Below are 20,197 nucleotides of genomic sequence, written 5' to 3'. Positions count from 1 at the left end.
TTATACCGTATGGATCAAAACATTATTCTTTTTCATAGAAGAGATGCACACAGACTACATCGGTTTCCATAAAACAAGGACAAATTGCTAAAGGGACGATAATTTAGCAAATTGTATGGCGATTGTGAAGAAAGTTTGGAAGTGTGAGTTGAAACGCTGTCTCAGCTGCCTTCTCTCATACAGTTGTGTGATGTTTACAGATGACGCAGTATCAGAAAGATGCCCTAGGGTTCATGATGTAATAATGTGAATAGCTGCAGTGTTGACAATTTAATCAGTTTTCTTCTGAGCTATATCTGATCTAGTAGTTACGATATTTTACGGAAACCAGTGTAGTTACCCAATACTACCGTTGCTCTTTTCGGGTAACAAAACATTGCGTTGCTACAAGCACAGTCGAAAATACATTTCCTGTATTCTATTAGTATTGCAAATTTGATCTGTTACTGATAGGACATCTGGCTGCCTTTACCACCTGCGGTTTACCTTATAAACAATGAGTGTATTATCTGCGCTTGGTTTGCTCATTTTGATCAAAAAGCACCACACGTCAAAGGAGTTGTATGGGAATTGCTTACCATGCAAAGCACCTTCATAGTATCCATACCAATCGCTCGGTCTCCGAAGTAGAAACTGCGTATCTGCTCTGCCACTGTATCCCTGTCCTCGTCTCTGCACCGGAGGTTGTATGGAATGAGTAGCCGGTGGTTCACAGCGTAATTCGTTACGATCTTCGGCTCCTTCAGCAGACCTGTGAAGAAAACACCAACAAGAAATGAAAATTACCTGACAGGGTGGCGATTGGACAAAATGCCATTTTGCAGCAGATTAAGTCCGTCACCGCCATACGTTCAGAACTACCGAATTATGTCTGAAGATATAAGAATTCAAAGGTTATTTGAGCTGAGCCTTGTCATTGTAATGCAGAAAAGTGACGAGGGCATATACACTCTAAGACAAAATGTAAACAACGCACCATGAGGGAATTATCCGAATAGGACGGAAGTCGGTAGATACGATGTACACTCAGAGACAAGCAAAAAATTACAATTTCAGGAAAACTGGATGATTTATTCTTAAGGAAAAGTTTAATAAATTGAGCACATCAATAGTGCGTTGGGCCACCACTGGCCCTTATGGAAGTACTTTTTCGGCTTCGCGTTGATTGACAGAGTTGTTGGAAGTCCTGTTGAGGGATATCGTGCAAAACTCTTTCTAATTGGTGCGTTAGATGGTCACAATCACGAGCTGGTTAGAAGCCCCTGTCCATAGTGCTCTGAACGTTTTTCATTATGGAGTGATCCGGCGACTTTGCTGGCCAAGGTAGGGTTTGTCAAGCACGAAGGCAAGCAGTAGAAACTCTCTGCGTGTGCTGACGGGCATTATCTTGGTGAAATGTAAGACTAGGATGTCTTGCCATGAATGGTAACAAAACGGCGCGTAGAATATTGTCGACGCACCTCTGTGCTGTAAGGGTGCCGTGGATGATGACCAAAGAAGACCTGCGGTGAAATAAAACGGCACACCAGACCAACACTCCTGGCTGTTGGGCCATACGGCGGGCGACAGACAGGTTGGTCTCCCACTGCTGTCCGGGGCGTCCCCAGACACGTCTCCGCTGGTCAGCGGGGCTCAGTTCGAAGCGAGACTCGTTACTGAAGACAACTCTGCTCCAGTCAATGAGATTCCCGGCTTAAGACTTGTGGCGAGAAGGCCAGGACACAGTGGGATAGCAACCTGACTATCGCCCAGAACCTGACAGCCAGGAGTGATGATGGTCTGGGGTGCCACCTGTTTTATTGTCATCGGCGACACTCCTACAGCACAGTGGTACGTCGACGATATTTTACACCCCGTTTCGTTGGCCTTCATAGCAACCCATGCTGTCCTTACATTTCTGCCTACTCGCAGACGACGTGAGTTTCTGCTGCTTGTCTTCTTGCTTGCCTAAAACTACCTTGGCCAACAAGGTCGCCAGATCACTCCCCAAATGAACGTTTGGAGCATTATGGGCAGGGCTCTCCAACCATTTCGGTATTTTGACTCTATAACGCGCCAATTGGACAGAATATGGCATGACATCCATCAGGAGCACATCCAACAAGTCTGTCAATCAATGCGAAGCCGAATAAGTGCTTGTATAAGGCCCAGAGGTGGGCCAACGTATTACTGGCTTACTCAGCAAGTGAAACTCTTTCCTCCTGAATAAATTATCCAATTTTTCTGTAATTGTAAGCACTTTTTTGTTCGTACGTGCACATCACATCTACCGTTTTCCAGCCCATTCGGACAATACCCATATAGTACGTTTTTCTTCATTTTTTCATTTTTTGTCTCAGAGTGTATATGAAAATTACCGTGGGACCAGTCTAAGATTTCATAGGTGAAATCTTTTGAATCTAACTATACACAGAAGATTAAATATGAAAATGGAAGAGGTACTAGACGAAGGACAGTTCTACTTCAAAATAGAAATGAGGCCGGAAAGTAATTCTGATTTCGCACTTAGTAACGGAAAAAAGCGACAAGAAGAATCGTGATCCCTACTTAGTTAATTCACCGGAAAAGAATGTTAGTCTCCGCCTTAAAAGCGCATAGTGCTTGATTTTATTCGCTACAAATGGTGTGAAAGTACTATCAGGCGATCATGTCAAACTGTGTTGTCTGTTGTTGATACAAGTCATGAAAGTGAAATGAGGTGTGTGTGTTTAGGGGAGGGGGGGAGGGGTGCCAGTTGGTTATTACATTGTGTCCCAGTTCCTCTAGGACTGCTTGTGTGAAATTCCATGCTGCAATAATGTCTCGTGACGAGTTGCGGCGTCACGATACTTGAAGTGTGAACAACAGCCGTGCAGGAGGTCAAAGCTCTAGCATCGTTGCATCAGGCCCCACCATGACAACGCGCCAGTCCACAAAGAGAAGATCGTGCGCTAGCCGATCACTCCTGGATCACCCCCCAGATTTGGACACAGCCGACATCTAGTTGTTCCCCAGATAGACATTAGGAATGAGAGGACCCCGTTACGGCGCATTTAGGAATATCCAGGACATCTGTACTGCAGTACTAAATGCAGTTTTTCAAAAAATGACTGCAATTACAGTTTCAAAACACTTTTAAAACGATTTCAGCTCTGCTTTGATTCAGGGGGAGACTATTTTGAATAAATATAGTGATTTTGTGAACATAAGTCACGACATTTATTTTTTATAGCCATAGTCTTAACGGAACTGTGATACACTGCGCATACGATCAGCGTATTTAGATGAGTCGATACGGAAACGTGACACAGTGGCAGTAAGGAGATATTGTGTTCAGGCGTACCCATGACCACACTACTATTAAAATTGCTCGATTTGATGGTGTGTCAACGCAGAATGTCCCAACGCCTCTCCAAGTAATGGCGCATCAATCGTAGTCATGTAACACAGCGTAAGAATATTGGACGTAAAAAAGATAGTAACAAACCGTCAGAGGGCTGAAGACGGATGTCCCTCCTTGTCAGTGACAATCTATTTCATATGCGACAAGAATTGCCACTGTCAACGAACGCAGGTCCATCTCGCCCAGTTTCCGAGCGAACACTGTGGAGGAAACTTCATGCAGTGGACGTTTGGGGCCGGGTGACTCACGAAAGTCCATTGCTCACGAAGGCACATATAGCTGCGCATCTTCAGTGGATCAAACAACACAGAAACTGGACAGTAGCTGACTGAGTGGTCCGGTGACTCATGCTTTTGCTTCTTTTCAGAAGATGCGAGGCGTCGTGTACGTCGACAACCCGATGAGTCATTTAGCGCGTTGTGTCTCGAAGGTGTAGCTCAGGCTGGAGGTGGTTCTGTGCCTATTTTGGGGTGTTGTTTGTACCATGATATGGACCCATTCATTCACTTTACTCTGAACATGAATCAAGATGCTAATTTCAAAATTCTCGATGAATCAGTGTTTCAGCAGTTCGACTAGCCAACTTACTCCCGTAAAAAATGGCTGGGATTATTTGGAATAGCGAGTGAAATATGCACGGGGAGTTCAATAAGTAATGCAACACTTTAGTCTGACAGTAGGTTGGATTTATTCAGGATCACAATACACCGTATTATTCTCCACTCTTTTGGCTACAAAACCGTATTTTTCAACGTAATCTCCGTTCAGTGCGACTGCCTTACGCCACCTTACTGGGAGAGCATATATGTCCGCTTGGTACCGCTCTACTCGTTTACGTCGGAGCAAACGTGTTGCTACTTCAATAACCTCCCCACCGTCCACGTACTGTTTCCCGCGGAGTGTACCACTTCATTGGGCCAAACAGATGGAACTCGGAAGGTGCGAGAATCGGGCTGTAGGGTGATGAGGAAGAATAGTCCACAGAATTATGTGAATACCTGACTCGGGTGCGCAGACTCGTGCGAGACCTTGCATTGTCATGGAGAAGGAATTTCGTTTGCATTTTTGTGGTGACGAACAGACTGAAGTTGTTTCTTCAATTTTCTGAGAGTAGCATTACACACTTCAGAGTTGATCGTTACACTGTGAGGCAGGACATCAAACACAATAACGCATTCATGGTCCCAGAAGATCCTCACCTCGACTTTACCGGCTGAGGGTTCAGCTATGAACTTTTTCTTCAGAGGAGAGGTGGTTTGGCGCAACTCCATGGATTGCTGTTATGCCTCTGGTTCTGTGAGATGTTCGCCAAAAGACTGTCACGATCAGCCTCGTAATGCCCAAACAATTCCGCACAGATGGTCCTTCGTTGCTCTTTATGCTCTTCTGTTAGGTGGGGAGGAACCCAGCGGAAACACACCTTTCAGTACCCCAACTGGTAGATGAGTATACCAACACTAACAACAGAGACGTACAGTTGTACAGCAACGTGTTTGACAGTGATCCGTCGATCACCTCGGATGAGAGAGTCTGCAGTTTCCAACATAATAGGAATCACAGCTGGGTTCGCCCTGCGTGCGAGAGATCGGACGAGCTTGCTCGACCTTGTTGCGATGATGACAGACGCCTCGCCCGACGACTCACCCTGCTTTTGTTCAGTGCCAGGTCTCCCTAGACATTTTGCAAGCGCCTGTGTATATCTGCGATGCTCTGGTTTTCCGCCAAAAGAAACTCAATGATAGCTCTCTGCTTGCAACGCGTGTGATGCTACAGACGAAAGTTAAACAAAATTAAAATTGAAAAGTAAGGCTCTTGCTCTCTCAGACAGTACATTTTCCAGATGGTATATCAGAATATTTCTACAGACGATCGAAGTATTCTGAGTCGTGTATTATTCATCAGTACTCACTTAAAGGCACTTCGTAAAAAAAGAGAGTAGCAGGTTGTACAGCTAAAGTGGCGGCGGTGCCGACCTGGGAGAAAGAGTGAGCCCTCGAAGGCGGTGGCGCCCGTGATGAGCGGCAGCTGCTGGAAGTCCCCGCTGCGCAGGATGTCCTCGGGGTGGCGCGTCAGGAAGGCGCCCTCTCCCGCCGGCTCCACGGTGCCCACGAAGGGGAACATCAGCCCACGCGCCTTGTCCTGCAACCGCCCGACAAGCCGGTATAACGTACAGTTGCTTTTACTCGAAGGGTGAGAGCGAGCGCCGCACAATTTCGCTATTATCTACGACATTTAATTTATAAACTTCAATAAGCCGAATTATGCTGCTACAGCTAGACTTAGAATTCCTTCCCTATCGTCACCACCTACTAGACGTGGCGACTACAACTAATAGCTCATAACTTATACAGAATGGTCAAAAACAGTCTCGAAAACTTGTAAGAGGGTGCTGTGCTGAGAAATAATTGTTAAGGAAAAAATTCGATACGTTCCGCCGTTTAGGGGGTTATTTAACACTGAAGTTCGCCAATCAGGTCGTAACGTGTGCAAATCAAAGCAGCCTGCCAGAGACGGTGTCGTGAAACGTGTTCTTCGTTTGGTTTCCTCAAACCGAACACACGTAGCTTTTGCTCACCTCGCTTAAATTTAAAACTTCTGAAAGAGGCACATTTTAACTGATAATGAACATTTCTACAAGTGGTAACTTACCCACCCACAGATGCCTTACATTACCGCATTTTAGCACATGTAAGTGCTTAAATTTGAGCTCGCAACGACCTGATTGGCTAACTTCAATGATAAACGACTCGGAAAAAGCGCAACGTATCGAATTTTTTTTCTTTACAATTATTTCTCAACACAGCCTCATCTGCAACACCCTTACACGCTATTCAAACTGTACAACATGGTGTTCATTGTCAAGGGGGCTAATGTACCGACACGAATCGTTAAACAAACGTAGCAATAGGAGAGACTGTTAATGGCTGGGACTAAAGGAAGAGGGTCCGGTCATTATGAATGATGTTTAATAGCAAAACCTCTTCCCCAACCGTAAAAAAAAAAAAAATTCTCCAGGTGACAGACCAGTAATGACTCTATCAGAATCATCGATGGCGTTCAAGCCCTTAGCGCTAGATTATCTGATTACTGTTAGGTGGCCGGCCGGTGTGGCCGTGCGGTTCTAGGCGCTTCAGTCTGGAGCCGCGTGACCGCTACGGTCGCAGATTCGAACCCTGCCTCGGGCATGGATGTGTGTGATGTCCTTAGGTTAGTTAGGTTTAAGTAGTTCCAAGTTCTAGGGTACTGATGACCACAGCTGTTAAATCCCATAGTGCTCAGAGCCATTTGAACCATTTGAACCCCTGTTAGGCAACAGTTTGTGCACGATTGTTCCATCTCTACAGCACATCTCCGCTACACTGCCGCTCTTGAGCTACCCAAGAGACTGCCATGACGTTTTAACGTCGCAGCCTCCGATCCACCACCGGCTTGCTGCAGGGTGGGTCACGATCGGCGAACAGCACGACATCACGACGACGCAGTCACCTGATGGGCAAAAGCGCCGCTCATCGCGATGACCCAACACGGCAAAATTCAGAGCCTGCTGCTGCAATAGTGTCGGACAACACGGCATCCGACAACTCCACGCGGTGAGGGAAGGCGAGAGGAGCCTTGGGAGGGACCGAGCACTCCCACGTCGTCTCGTAGGTCCAATCAGGACCACAGCAGCAGACAGACGTGAGAGTCCGACCCAGGACCTAGGAGAGAACGGAAGACGCCGTCTGAATTGTAAAATTACTGAATAAACATGTATTACAACTCATTCTTTTATTACGGCGTCTGATAACGTGCCCAGAAACCTACCACGACCACCTGAAAGTAGGGGCATCAGCCGGGTCTGCTGGCTCTTAGAGCGCTATTGTTTGTCGATCTTGATCTGAGTCCTTACACCATGGCACGTTTCATCAAAACAGATTCATTTCAATGGCAGCTGACGAACAATTTACTATAGAAACTTCCTGGCAGATTAAAACTGTGTGCCGGACCGAGACTCGAACTCGGGACCTTTGCCTTTCGCGGGCAAGTGCTCTACCAACTGAGCTACCCAAGCACGACTCACGCCCCGTCCCCACAGCTTTACTTCTCCCGGTGCCTCGTCTCCTACCTTCCAAACTTTACAGAAGCTCTCCTGCGAACCTTGCAGAACTAGCACTCCTGAAAGAAAGGATATTGCGGAGACATGGCTTTGCCAAAGCCTGGGGGATGTTTCCAGACTGAGATTTTCACTCTGCAACGGAGTGTGCGCTGATATGAAACTTCCTGGCAGATTAAAACTGTGTACCGGACCGAGACTCGAACTTGGGACCTTTGCCTTCCGCGGGCAAGTGCTCTACGACTGGCTACCCAAGCACGACTCGCGCCCCGTTCGCGCCGAGTTCGAGTCTCGGCCCGGCACACAGTTTTATCTGCCAGGAAGTTTCATGAAAGCGCACACTCCGCTGCAGAGTGAAAATCTCAGTCTGGAAACATCCCCCAGGCTTTGGCAAAGCCACGTCTCCGCAATATCCTTTCTTTCAGGAGTGCTAGTTCTGCAAGGTTCGCAGGAGAGCTTCTGTAAAGTTTGGAAGGTAGGAGACGAGGTACTGGCAGAAGTAAAGCTCTGAGTACCGGGCGTGAGTCGTGCTTGGCTAGCTCAGTTGGTAGAGCACTTGCCCGCAAAAGGCAAAGGTCCCGAGTTCGAGTCTCGGTCCGGCACACAGTTTTAATCTGCCAGGAAGTTTCATATCAGCGCACACTCCGCTGCAGAGTGAAAATCTCATTCAGTTTACCACAGGTTTCTTTGCGCCATGTTTGAAGGCAAACACGATGGGATTCCACTGCGTCTTAAACGTAAATGGCGTTGCAGGTATGTTTCCAGTACTGGAAGGAAGAACCTTCAAATATTGATGTACACAAATGAGTCCTACTCCGATGGTGACCATGAGTACCAGAAAATATCTATAAGTACAAAAATTGTAGGATCGGTCGTAACTTCGATACTTCAACACTATTCAAGTGAGTCAGCTATCCCAGTTGCAATTCTTCATACTCTATCACAAATATTTTAGTACTCCATAAGATGTAGTCCTCCAACTATGTACAGACGACGCAAAAATACAGCAGCGCCACTGATTTAGACGATACGCTTTTTCTGTAACTCTTCTCTCGTAACAAAATTTCCAACTTTTGTGACAACTGTGTTATGGCTTCCATAGTTATTCCTGATTCTGTGACAGGCTGTGTAGACGAGACGCCAGAACGTGGCGGACACATGACGTACCTCCTCGGTGCGACCTTGAAGAGTGTTCTCGACGAGCGCCGTGGCGGGCTGGCGCGCCAGGAAGTCGAGCAGCTGGCTGGAGCCTGTTGTCGTGAGGCCGAGGTGGGCAGCCAGCGCGAACGAGCGCTCCGGCACCCGCGCGCTGAACGCGCCGTCGCCCACTGCCACGCCGCTCTGCGCGATCACTCGCCGGAACAGCCCTGCGGCATCGTGACAGGCAACTTGCCATCCCAACGAGACACAGGAAGTCATGCTAGGAAGAACGGCAGCAATCAAAATTAAAGAAACCAAGGGAACAAAGAGAGGACGAGGTTAAGACGTTCAAAGGTTGTGAAACACGCTTGACTACAATCAAAAAATAGACTGGAAGCAAAAATCATCATTAGAAGACATTTATTTATCACTGGATGCAATGCCGACAGCCATTATTCATTAAAATTCACAAATTTCTTCTGGCTAACCGAAAAAAAGACATTATGTGGCCACTGCAATGAAAGTGCAGCACTTCTTTCTATCCTTTGCCTCTTGGCTTCTTCCATGTATGCATTCGAGGCATATACTGAACACACCCCCTCCTCTCTCTCTCTCTCTCTCTCTCTCTCTCTCTCTCTCTACGTCCATCTCTTCCTCCCCATGTCTGTCTACCTCATCCTCCAACCTCTCTCTGTTTCTTCATCTCCTCCTCTCCCTCTCTTTGTCTTTTTCCTCCAACCCCTCCCTCTGACCACATTCTCCTCCCCCTCACTCTTTCCATTTCCAACTCCCACTCTTCTTTTCCCACTTGCCCACCACCCCTGTACACCTTCCACCTCCCTCATACGTCTCCCTCAGCTCCTCCTTGCTCTGTCCACCGTTTCCATATCCATCTCAACCTGCCCTTACCCATGGTCATTGGTACACATGTTGTTGTTGTTGTGGTCTTCAATCCCGAGACTGGTTTGATGCAGCTCTCCATGCTACTCTATCCTGTGCAAGCTTCTTCATCTCCCAGTACCTACAGCAGCCTACATCCTTCTGAATCTGCTTAGTGTATTCATCTCTTGGTCTCCCTCTACGACGTTTACCCTCCAGTACCAAATTGGTGATCCCTTGATGCCTCAGAACATGTCCTACCAAACGATCCCTTCTTCTAGTCAAGTTGCGCCACAAACTCCTCTTCTCCCCAATCCTATTAGGTACCTCCTCATTAGTTACGTGATCTACCCATCTAATCTTCAGCATTCTTCTGTAGCACCACATTTCGAAGGCTTCTATTCTCTTCTTGTCCAAACCATTTATCGTCCATGTTTCACTTTCATACATGGCTACACTCCATACAAATACTTTCAGAAAAGACTTCCTGACACTTAAATCTATACTCGATGTTAACAAATTTCTCTTCTTCAGAAACGCTTTCCTTGCCATTGCCAGTATACATATTATATCCTATCTACTTTGACCATCATCAGTTACTTTGCTCCCCAAATAGCAAAACTCCTTTACCACTTTAAGTGTCTCATTTCCTAATCTAATTCCCTCAGCATCACCCAACTTTATTCGACTACATTCCATTATCCTCGTTTTGCATTTGTTGATGTTCATCTTATACCCTCCATTCAAGACACTGTCCATTCCGTTCAACTGCTCTTCCAAGTCCTTTACTGTCTCTGATAGAATTACAATGTCATCGGCGAACCTCAAAGTTTTTATTTCTTCTCCATGGATTTTAATACCTACTCCGAATTTTTCTTTTGTTTCCTTTACTGCTTGCTGAATATACAGATTGAATAGCATCGGGGAGAGGCTACAACCCTGTCTCACTCCCTTCCCAACCACTGCTTCCCTTTCATGTCCCTCGACTCTTATAACTGCCATCTGCTTTCTGTACAAATTGTAAATAGCCTTTCGCTGCCTGTATTATACCCCTGCCACCTTCAGAATTTGAAAGTGAGTATTCCAGTCCACATTGTCAAAAGCTTTTTCTTTAAGTCTACAAATGCTACAAATGTAGGTTTGCCTTTGGTTGGTTCAAATGGCTCTGAGCACTATGGGACTCAACTGCTGAGGTTATTAGTCCCCTAGAACTTAGAACTAGTTAAACCTAACTAACCTAAGGACATCACAAACATCCATGCCCGAGGCAGGATTCGAACCTGCGACCGTAGCGGTCTTGCGGTTCCAGACTGCAGCGCCTTTAACCGCACGGCCACTTCGGCCGGCCAGGTTTGCCTTTCCTTAATCTTTCTTCTAAGATAAGTCGTAGGGTCAGTATTGAATCACGTGTTCCAATATTTCTACAGAATCCAAACTGATCTTCTCCGAGGTCGGCTTCTACCAGTTTTTCCATTCGTCTGTAAAGAAATCGAGTTAGTATTTTGCAGCTGTGACTTATTAAACTGATAGTTCGGTAATTTTCACATCTGTCAATACCTGCTTTCTTTGGGATTGGAATTATTAGATGCTTCTTGAAATCTGAGGGAATTTCACTTGTCTCATACATCTTGCTCACCAGATGGTAGAGTTTTGTCAGGGCTAGCTCTCCCAGGGCTGTCAGTAGTTCTAATGGAATGTTGTCTACTCCCAGGGCCTTTTCTCGACTTAGGTCTTTCAGTGCTCTGTCAAACTCTTCACGCAGTATCATATCTCCCATTTCATCTTCATCTACTTCCTCTTCCATTTCCATAATATTGTCCTCAAGAACATCGCCCCTGTATAGACCCTCTATATACTCCTTCCACCTTTCTGCTTTCCCTTCTTTGCTGTGCTCTTAATATTCATGCAAGTGGCTCTCCTTTCTCCAAAGGTCTTTTTAATTTTCCTGTAGGCAGTATCTATACTACCTCTCGTGAGATAAGCCTCTACATCCTTACATTTGTCCTCTAGCCATCCCTGCTTAGCCATTTTTCACTTCCTGTCGACCTCATTTTTGAGACGTTTGTATTCCTTTTTTCCTGCTTCACTTACTGCATTTTTATATTTTCTCCTTACATCAATTAAATTCAGTGTCTCTTCTGTTTCCCAAGGATTTCTACTAGCCCTCGTCTTTTTACCTTCTTGATCCTCTGCTGCCTTCACTATGTCATTCCTCAAAGCTACCCATTCTTCTTCTACTGTATTTCTTTCCCCCATTCCTGTCAATTGTTCCCTTATACTCCCCTGAAACTCTGTACAACCTCTGGTTCTTTCAGTTTATCCACGTCCCATCTCCTTAAATTCCTACCTTTTTGCAGTTTAATCCTTCCTATACTTTCAATATTCCCTCAACATGCCTGTCAAGTGGGTAGGCTACATATAAGGGGCTTGAAAATCATTTATTTCCCCCTTTACTGCAGGCCACCATGTACAGCTGATCGATAAAGTAGACCGATATTACTTTAAAATATCATGCGTGTCATGCAGGGTAGCCTATATGTTGGAGCCCAGGAGACTGTTTCTTGTCTCTGACATGTGGGCTGCATGAAAAGCAGGTTGATTTGGTGGAGCAGTACTGTTTCTACACAACTTGTCTGTCTTCAAAGCAGCCTATAGACTAAGGGCTGGAAAAAACACGTTTTTGCCTATATGTCCTCTCCTATTGGAGCTAGGAGGTTATAAACCACATAGTGCTGGTACTATGATGCGTGCTGTTTCTGCGCCAGGTTTGGGGGAAATTGATCCAGGGCTGTGGGAGGAGATCACGGACATAGATACATACCCTCTGCTCTTTGTATATAACAGATTTAATTGTAAAAAGCTGTTAACCCCTATTATTCATTCCAGAGCTTTCAACTGTTTCAGATCTGCAAGGATTTCATCGAACAGTAGTACAACTTACACACTTCAGTGTAGCTATTCATATTGCAGCAGTTTTATGCTGCAGTAGCGAAAATATTGTGGAGGGCCGGAACCCAGTATTACACCATTTCTGATTCCCAGAAGAAACAGAACAACCTGTCAGAGATGCTGGATGCATGGAAGCAATACAACATGGCCACAATGAACCACCTATCTAGCACATGTACATCAGGTGTGTGACAGCTGTTGGACAGCGTATTAAGTGCTTACTGTAAGGTGACCCACTGTGCAGTAGTGCAGTGGCTAAAGGGGTAACTGTTTTGATAGAAAACAGAACGCGGTGTATGACTTCGGACGGATATTCAACAGCTTCCAGTCGCTACAAACCTTAGCTTTCAAGTGCAGAGAGTAGCTGCATTCAACATATTAAAAATTTAAACTATTTGAAAGTCAGTTAGAAATAATATTTATGTGACATGTTATGTTTCCTTTGATTCGGGCGACACTTGCTTCCTAAGTTTGACCAGGTTAGGTTGGTTGGTCGATTTGGGGGAGGGGACCAAACAGCAAGGTCATCGATCCCATCGGCGTAGGGAAGGCGAAGAAAGTCGGCCGTGTCCTTTCAAAGGAACCATCCCGGCATTTGCCTTAAGCGATTTAGGGAAATCACATAAAACCTAAATCAGTATGGTCGGACACGGGTTTGAACCGTCGTCTTCCCGAATTTGACCAGATTAGCTGCACCGAGGAATCTGTCACTACCGACAGGCCCATTCGACTTCTACCAATACAGCTACTCCTGTCAGCAACGCGGAGGAGAATAAAGTTAGAGTTAACATTTAGCGAAGAGTCAGAACCTCAACACACATATGGGTCACGGTGATGCCTTTATGCCACAAAGGTTGTTTCTGAATGCTGCTCATTGTAGCGCGGTATTGCAAGTGTGATGTTCTACACACTTTAAAATGTTATGTCGTTGTAACCTCTGGCTTTGGACAGTATTTTTCTCAGCCAATAACAATTTAGCACAATCTGGATTATTAGCTTCTCGATCGGCTACATTAACCAGTTTTTAATTTTATAAATAAGGCGACAAGGATGTGGTAATAACTTATATCCCTTACAAATCTAAAGAGACTCTGAGCTCTTGCAACTCCCCCATCTGCAACAGATGCTGAGAGTGGCTAGAAATGCAGCAATAGTGAAATAATAAATGTCACAAAAAGTTACACAAGAAATGGTATCTGCAACAACAGTAGGTCGACTTGTTCCAAGGAAAGGTCAGGCAAAACCTTCTGCGTTCTCATCGTTCAGTTAACACATCGCGAAGCGAGACGTCTATCTGCAATGTTTTTACTTCCATTTCCATGTGTTTCAGATAACGTACACTGAATTGCGGCAGCCTCTAAATGGTCCTGGGACATACTGTGGCTACGCGTTACCCTGTGGTGTTCAACGTTTTCGACTAGGTGCTCCCTTGTTTTGGAATGATGTCTAGCAGCCTCTCCCATCCTCCCAATACACCGTCGCCGCCGCAAGTCAGCCTAATTTAAACACAGTCATAGTTTACGTAGTATGCGAACCTTATTATAGACTCAGCACTGCCACAATTTACACATAACTCCAAATTTACTGTAGCTTCTGGCAAAAAAACTAAATAATTCTAATTATTTTTTTCAGAACTTTACTTATTTTCAGACTAATACTGGACGTATTTGTGAAAGATTTGACACATCCATACCAAGGCACTTTCGCAGATTCTTTTCGACAGTATGTCGTAACTCAAAGGAATTGATTTGATCATAATAAATGCGCCAGGATTCACCATGGTATTGGCCATTATATAGGACAATTGGTTTCCCCAAAATTATGTGATTTTCCACATTCAGAAATTATTATTGAGACATTATAGACAGCAAGGTCTGTGATCCCGTGGTCTAGGGGTGCCGGCACGGTAGCTCAGCGTGTTCGGTCAGAGAGCCAGTTGGCCTCTGTAATATAAAACTGAGTGGAAGGATCAACCATCGAACTTGAACAGGATGTCTTGCGACGTCCGCAACGACCGAACACAACGATAAAAAAAAAAAAAAAAAAAAAAAAAAAGGTAGCGTCTTTGATTCATAATCAAAACGTCTTCGGTCCCGGGTTCGATCCCCACCACTGCGTAAATTTTCATAAATAATCAGCATTGGCGGCCGAAGACTTCCGGCATAAGAAGTCAGCCTCATTCTGCCAACGGCCTTGTCAAAGAGGGCGGAGGAGCGGATAGAGGTTCAGGGCACTCTCTTGTCCTAGGGGTGGGAAATTGCCCCTAAAGGCGGAAGAATCAGCAATGATCAACGACATGAGGATGCAGAAGGCAATGGAAACCACTGCATTAAAGACACGTAACGTGTATCCACAGGACATGTGGCCTGTAATTGAAGAAGTGTCATGATGATCCCTCCATTGGCAAAAGATATCGGAATAGTCCCCCATTCGGATCTCCGGGAGGGGACTGCCAAGGGGGAGGTTACCATGAGAAAAAGATTGAATAATCAACGAAAGGATAACGTTCTACGAGTCGGGGCGTGGAATGTCAGAAGCTTGAAGATGGTAGGGAAACTAGAAAATCTGAAAAGGGAAATGCAAAGGCTCAATCTAGATATAGTAGGGGTCAGTGAAGTGAAGTGGAAGGAAGACAAGGATTTCTGGTCAGATGAGTATCGGATAATATCAACAGCAGCAGAAAATGGTATAACAGGTGTAGCATTCGTTATGAATAGGAAGGTAGGGCAGAGGGTGTGTTACTGTGAACAGTTCAATGACCGGGTTGTTCTAATCAGAATCGATAGCAGACCAACACTGACAACGATAGTTCAGGTATGCATGCCGACGTCGCAAGCTGAAGATGAACAGATAGAGAAAGTGTATGAGGATATTGAAAGGGTAATGCAGTATGTAAAGGGGGACGAAAATCTAAGAGTCATGGGCGACTGGAATGCAGTTGTAGGGGAAGGAGTAGAAGAATAGGTTACAGGAGAATATGGGCTTGGGAGGAGGAATGAAAGAGGAGAAAGACTAATTGAGTTCTGTAACAAGTTTCAGCTTGTTTGTTGTTGTTGTGGTCTTCAGTCCTGAGACTGGTTTGATGCAGCTCTCCATGCTACTCTATCCTGTGCAAGCTTCTTCATCTCCCAGTACCTAATGCAACCTACATCCTTCTGAATCTGCTTAGTGTATGTATCTCTTGGTCTCCCCCTACGATTTTTACCCTCCACGCTGCCCTCCAGTACTAATTGGTGATCCCTTGATGCCTCAGAAGATGTCCTACCAACCGATCCCTTCTTCTGGTCAAGTTGTGCCACAAACTCCTCTTCTCCCCAATCCTGTTCAGTACCTCCTCATTAGTTATGTGATCTACCCATCTAATCTTCAGCATTCTTCTGTAGCACCACATTTCGAAAGCTTCTATTCTCTTCTTGTCCAAACTATTTATCGTCCATGTTTCACTTCCATACATGGCTACACTCCATACAAATACTTTCAGAAAAGACTTCCTGACACTTAAATCTATACTCGATGTTAACAAATTTCTCTTCTTCAGAAACGCTTTCCTTGCCATTGCCAGTCTACATTTTATATCCTCTCTACTTCGACCATCATCAGTTATTTTGCTCCCCAAATAGCAAAACTCCTTTACTACTTTAAGTGTCTCATTTCCTAATCTAATACCCTCAACATCACCCGACTTAATTCGACTACATTCCATTATCCTCGTTTTGCTTTTGTTGATGTTCATCTTATATCCTCCCTTCAAGACACCATCCATTCCGTTCAACTGCTCTTCCAAGTCCTTTGCTGTCTCTGACAGAATTACAATGTCATCGGCGAACCTCAAAGTTTTTATTTCTTCTCCATGGATTTTAATACCTACTCCGAATTTTTCTTTTGTTTCCTTTACTGCTTGCTCAATATACAGATTGAATAACATCGGGGAGAGGCTACAACCCTGTCTTACTCCCTTCCCAACCACTGCTTCCCTTTCATGTCCCACGACTCTTATAACTGCCATCTGCTTTCTGTACAAATTGTAAATAGCCTTTCGCTCCCTGTATTTTACCCCTGCCACCTTTAGAATTTGAAAGAGAGTATTCCAGTCAACATTGTCAAAAGCTTTCTCTAAGTCTACAAATGCTAGAAACGTAGGTTTGCCTTTCCTTAATCTTTCTTCTAAGATAAGTCGTAAGGTCAGTATTGCCTCACGTGTTCCAGTATTTCTACGGAATCCAAACTGATCTTCCCCGAGGTCGGCTTCTATCAGTTTTTCCATTCGTCTGTAAAGAATTCGCGTTAGTATTTTGCAGCTGTGACTTATTGAACTGTTTCAGCTAGTAATAGCGAATACCCTGTTCAAGAATCACAAGAGGAGGAGGTATACTTGGAAAAGGCCGGGAGATACGGGAAGATTTCAATTAGATTACATCATGGTCAGACAGAGATTCCGAAATCAGATACTGGATTGTAAGGCGTACCCAGGAGCAGATATAGACTCAGATCACAATATAGTAGTCATGAAGAGTAGGCTGAAGTTCAAGACATTAGTCAGGAAGAATCAATACGCAAAAAAGTGGGATACGGAAGTACTAAGGAATGGCGAGATACGTTTGAAGTTCTCTAACGCTATAGATACAGCAATAAGGAATAGCGCAGTAGGTAGTACAGTTGAAGAGGAATGGACATCTCTAAAAAGGGCCATCACAGAAGTTGGGAAGGAAAACATAGGTACAAAGAAGGTAGCTGCGAGGAAACCATGGGTAACAGAAGAAATACTACAGTTGATTGATGAAAGGAGGAAGTACAAACATGTTCCGGGAAAATCAGGAATACAGAAATACAAGTCGCTGAGGAATGAAATTAATTGGAAGTGCAGGGAAGCTAAGACGAAATGGGTGCAGGAAAAATGTGAAGACATCGAAAAAGATATGATTGTCGGAAGGACAGACTCAGCATACAGGAAAGTCAAAACAACCTTTGGTGACATTAAAAGCAACGGTGGTAACATTAAGAGTGCAACGGGAATTCCACTGTTAAATGTAGAGGAGAGAGCAGGTAGGTGGAAAGAATACATTGAAAGCCTCTATGAGGGTGAAGATTTGTCTGATGTGATAGAAGAAGAAACAGGAGTCGATTTAGAAGAGATAGGGGATCCAGTATTAGAATCGGAATTTAAAAGAGCTTTGGAGGACTTACGGTCAAATAAGGCAGAAGGGATAGATAAAATTCCATCAGAATTTCTAAAATCATTGGGGGAAGTGGCAACAAAACGACTATTCACGTTGGTGTGTAGAATATATGAGTCTGGCGACATACCATCTGACTTTCGGAAAAGCATCATCCACTCAATCCGAAGAAGGCAAGAGCTGACAAGTGCGAGAATTATCGCACAATCAGCTTAACAGCTCATGCATCGAAGCTGCTTACAAGAATAATATACAGAAGAATGGAAAAAAATGAGAATGCGCTAGGTGACGATCAGTTTGGCTTTAGGAAAAGTAAAGGGACGAGAGTGGCAATTCTGACGTTACGGCTAATAATGGAAGCAAGGCTAAAGAAAAATCAAGACACTTTAATAGGATTTGTCGACCTGGAAAAAGCGTTCGACAATATAAAATGGTGCAAGCTGTTCGAGATTCTGAAAAAAGTAGGGGTAAGCTATAGGAAGAGACGGGTCATATACAATAAGTACAACAACCAAGAGGGAATAATAAGAGTGGACGATCAAGAACGAAGTGCTCGTATTAAGAAGGGTGTAAGACAAGGCTGTAGCCTTTCGCCCCTACTCTTCAATCTGTACATCGAGGAAGCAATGATGGAAATAAAAGAAAGGTTCAGGAGTGGAATTAAAATACAAGGTGAAAGGATATCAATGATACGATTCGCTGATGACATTGCTATCCGGAGTGAAAGTGAAGAAGAATTAAATGATCTGCTGAACGGAATGAACAGTCTAATGAGTACACAGTATGGTTTGAGAGTAAATCGGAGAAAGACGAAGGTAATGAAAAGTAGTAGAAATGAGAACAGCGAGAAACTTAACATCAGGATTGATGGTCACGAAGTCAATGAAGTTAAGGAATTCTGCTACCTAGGCAGTAAAATAACCAATGACGGATGGAGCAAGGAGGACATCAAAAGCAGACTCGCTATGGCAAAAAAGGCATTTCTGGCCAAGAGAAGTCTACTAATACCAAATACCGGCCTTAATTTGAGGAAGAAATTTCTGAGGATGTACGTCTGGAGTACAGCATTGTATGGTAGTGAAACATGGACTGTGGGAAAACCGGAACAGAAGAGAATCGAAGCATTTGAGATGTGGTGCTATAGACGAATGTTGAAAATTACGTGGACTGATAAGGTAAGGAATGAGGAGGTTCTACGCAGAATCGGAGAAGAAAGGAATATGTGGAAAACACTGATAAGGAGAAGGGACAGGATGATAGGACATCTGCTAAGACATGAGGGAATGACTTCCATGGTACTAGAGGGAGCTGTAGAGGGCAAAAACTGTAGAGGAAGACAGAGATTGGAATACGTCAAGCAAATAATTGAGGACGTAGGTTGCAAGTGCTACTTTGAGATAAAGAGGTTAGCACAGGAGAGGAATTCGTGGCGGGCTGCATCAAACCAGTCAGTAGACTGATGACCAAAAAAGAAAGCAAGGAGATGTTTTTGAGCAGTGAGAGTAGTTGTTCGAGTAACATAGCTCCAGTGTTGTTTTCCCAGACTTTGCTTTTAAAGATTTAAAAATGAACCAGACTTTCCTACTTGATGAGATTGCTGTTTTACAGAGAAATCACTTAGTCTGGAAGGTTTCACAGCTTTTAAAGTGTTCTTCCACAAATGAGGGACAATGGTAGTTTTTGTTTGACAGGTGAGAGGTGAATCCATGTTTCAGATATTAGAGTAATGGCTGCACTTTTTTCTCAGCCTTTTTGAGGAAATATGGTTCCAATAGCACAAGTTATGACAGTGGGTAGGTGGGCACTGTGCTCCTCTGAATACAGACCCAGTGCACCGCGGCACGTCCGCAGCTTCAACAGTCTCAATATTGACACTTCGTGGTTCCTGAAGTGATGTTCAGCCCAAAGTGCATTTGTACAGTTCCATTATCGGAACTCAGGCAACTTGTTTACGTGTACTGACTACCACCGACAGAACACATTAGAGTAGCTTGTGGTAGTGACATATTAATTATTATTTACATTTATGTCTGTTCTTTCACACATGTCCAAAAGAACAGACACCACACAGTCATGGTTCTGCAGCCGTATAAATAAGTGATGAAAGAGGAATACCGACGTCAGCCGCATGACGGTATTGAGGAAACTCAGTGGCGACAAGTGAAAATTTGTGCTGTTCGACAAATGAAAACATCTCCCCAGAGGACGATAAACTAAGCTACTTCTCGAACCCATCTGAATCCCTTTCCCAAATACACTGATGATCCAAGACACGACGACCACTGCTCATCCACTCATCGCGAGACTGACAAGACCGCTCCCCCCCTCATCGCTCCGCTCCCCTTCAGATTTAATGGTAGGGGACCCAGAGGACAGCCCGTCAAAAACTGAACACAGGTCAAGCATGAAAACAGGAAAGTGTACTGAACTGTGAAAAAAAAGCAAAATAGAAACAGTAAACGGTCCAAGAAGCGCAATATAAAGCAGACTGACGGAAAACTGCGTCGTGGATAACTAGTCATGGTGTTGGACTGTCAAGCGGGATACTTGTGTTCGATCCTCCATAGTTTCAACCTTTTT

General features: G+C 44.5%; 1 protein-coding gene across 1 annotated transcript in view; it reads right to left on the bottom strand.

The window, feature by feature from the left end:
• LOC126236318 (esterase FE4-like) overlaps nucleotides 1–20,197 on the bottom strand; it is a 91,124-nt gene that overhangs the window by 30,372 nt on the left and 40,555 nt on the right. The window contains exons 5-7 of the mRNA XM_049945532.1: nucleotides 8,643–8,842; nucleotides 5,356–5,521; nucleotides 579–751 (exon numbers count right to left, since the gene is read on the bottom strand). Of these exons, the coding sequence (XP_049801489.1) occupies nucleotides 579–751; nucleotides 5,356–5,521; nucleotides 8,643–8,842 (539 nt within the window). The remainder of the gene's footprint in view (nucleotides 1–578; nucleotides 752–5,355; nucleotides 5,522–8,642; nucleotides 8,843–20,197) is intronic.

The sequence above is a fragment of the Schistocerca nitens genome, chromosome 2, assembly GCF_023898315.1.
Source record: "Schistocerca nitens isolate TAMUIC-IGC-003100 chromosome 2, iqSchNite1.1, whole genome shotgun sequence".
In the NCBI taxonomy this organism is placed as follows: Eukaryota; Metazoa; Arthropoda; class Insecta; order Orthoptera; family Acrididae; genus Schistocerca; species Schistocerca nitens.
Note: the sequence above shows the minus strand (reverse complement) of the source record. Positions and strands in the feature narration are given on the sequence as shown.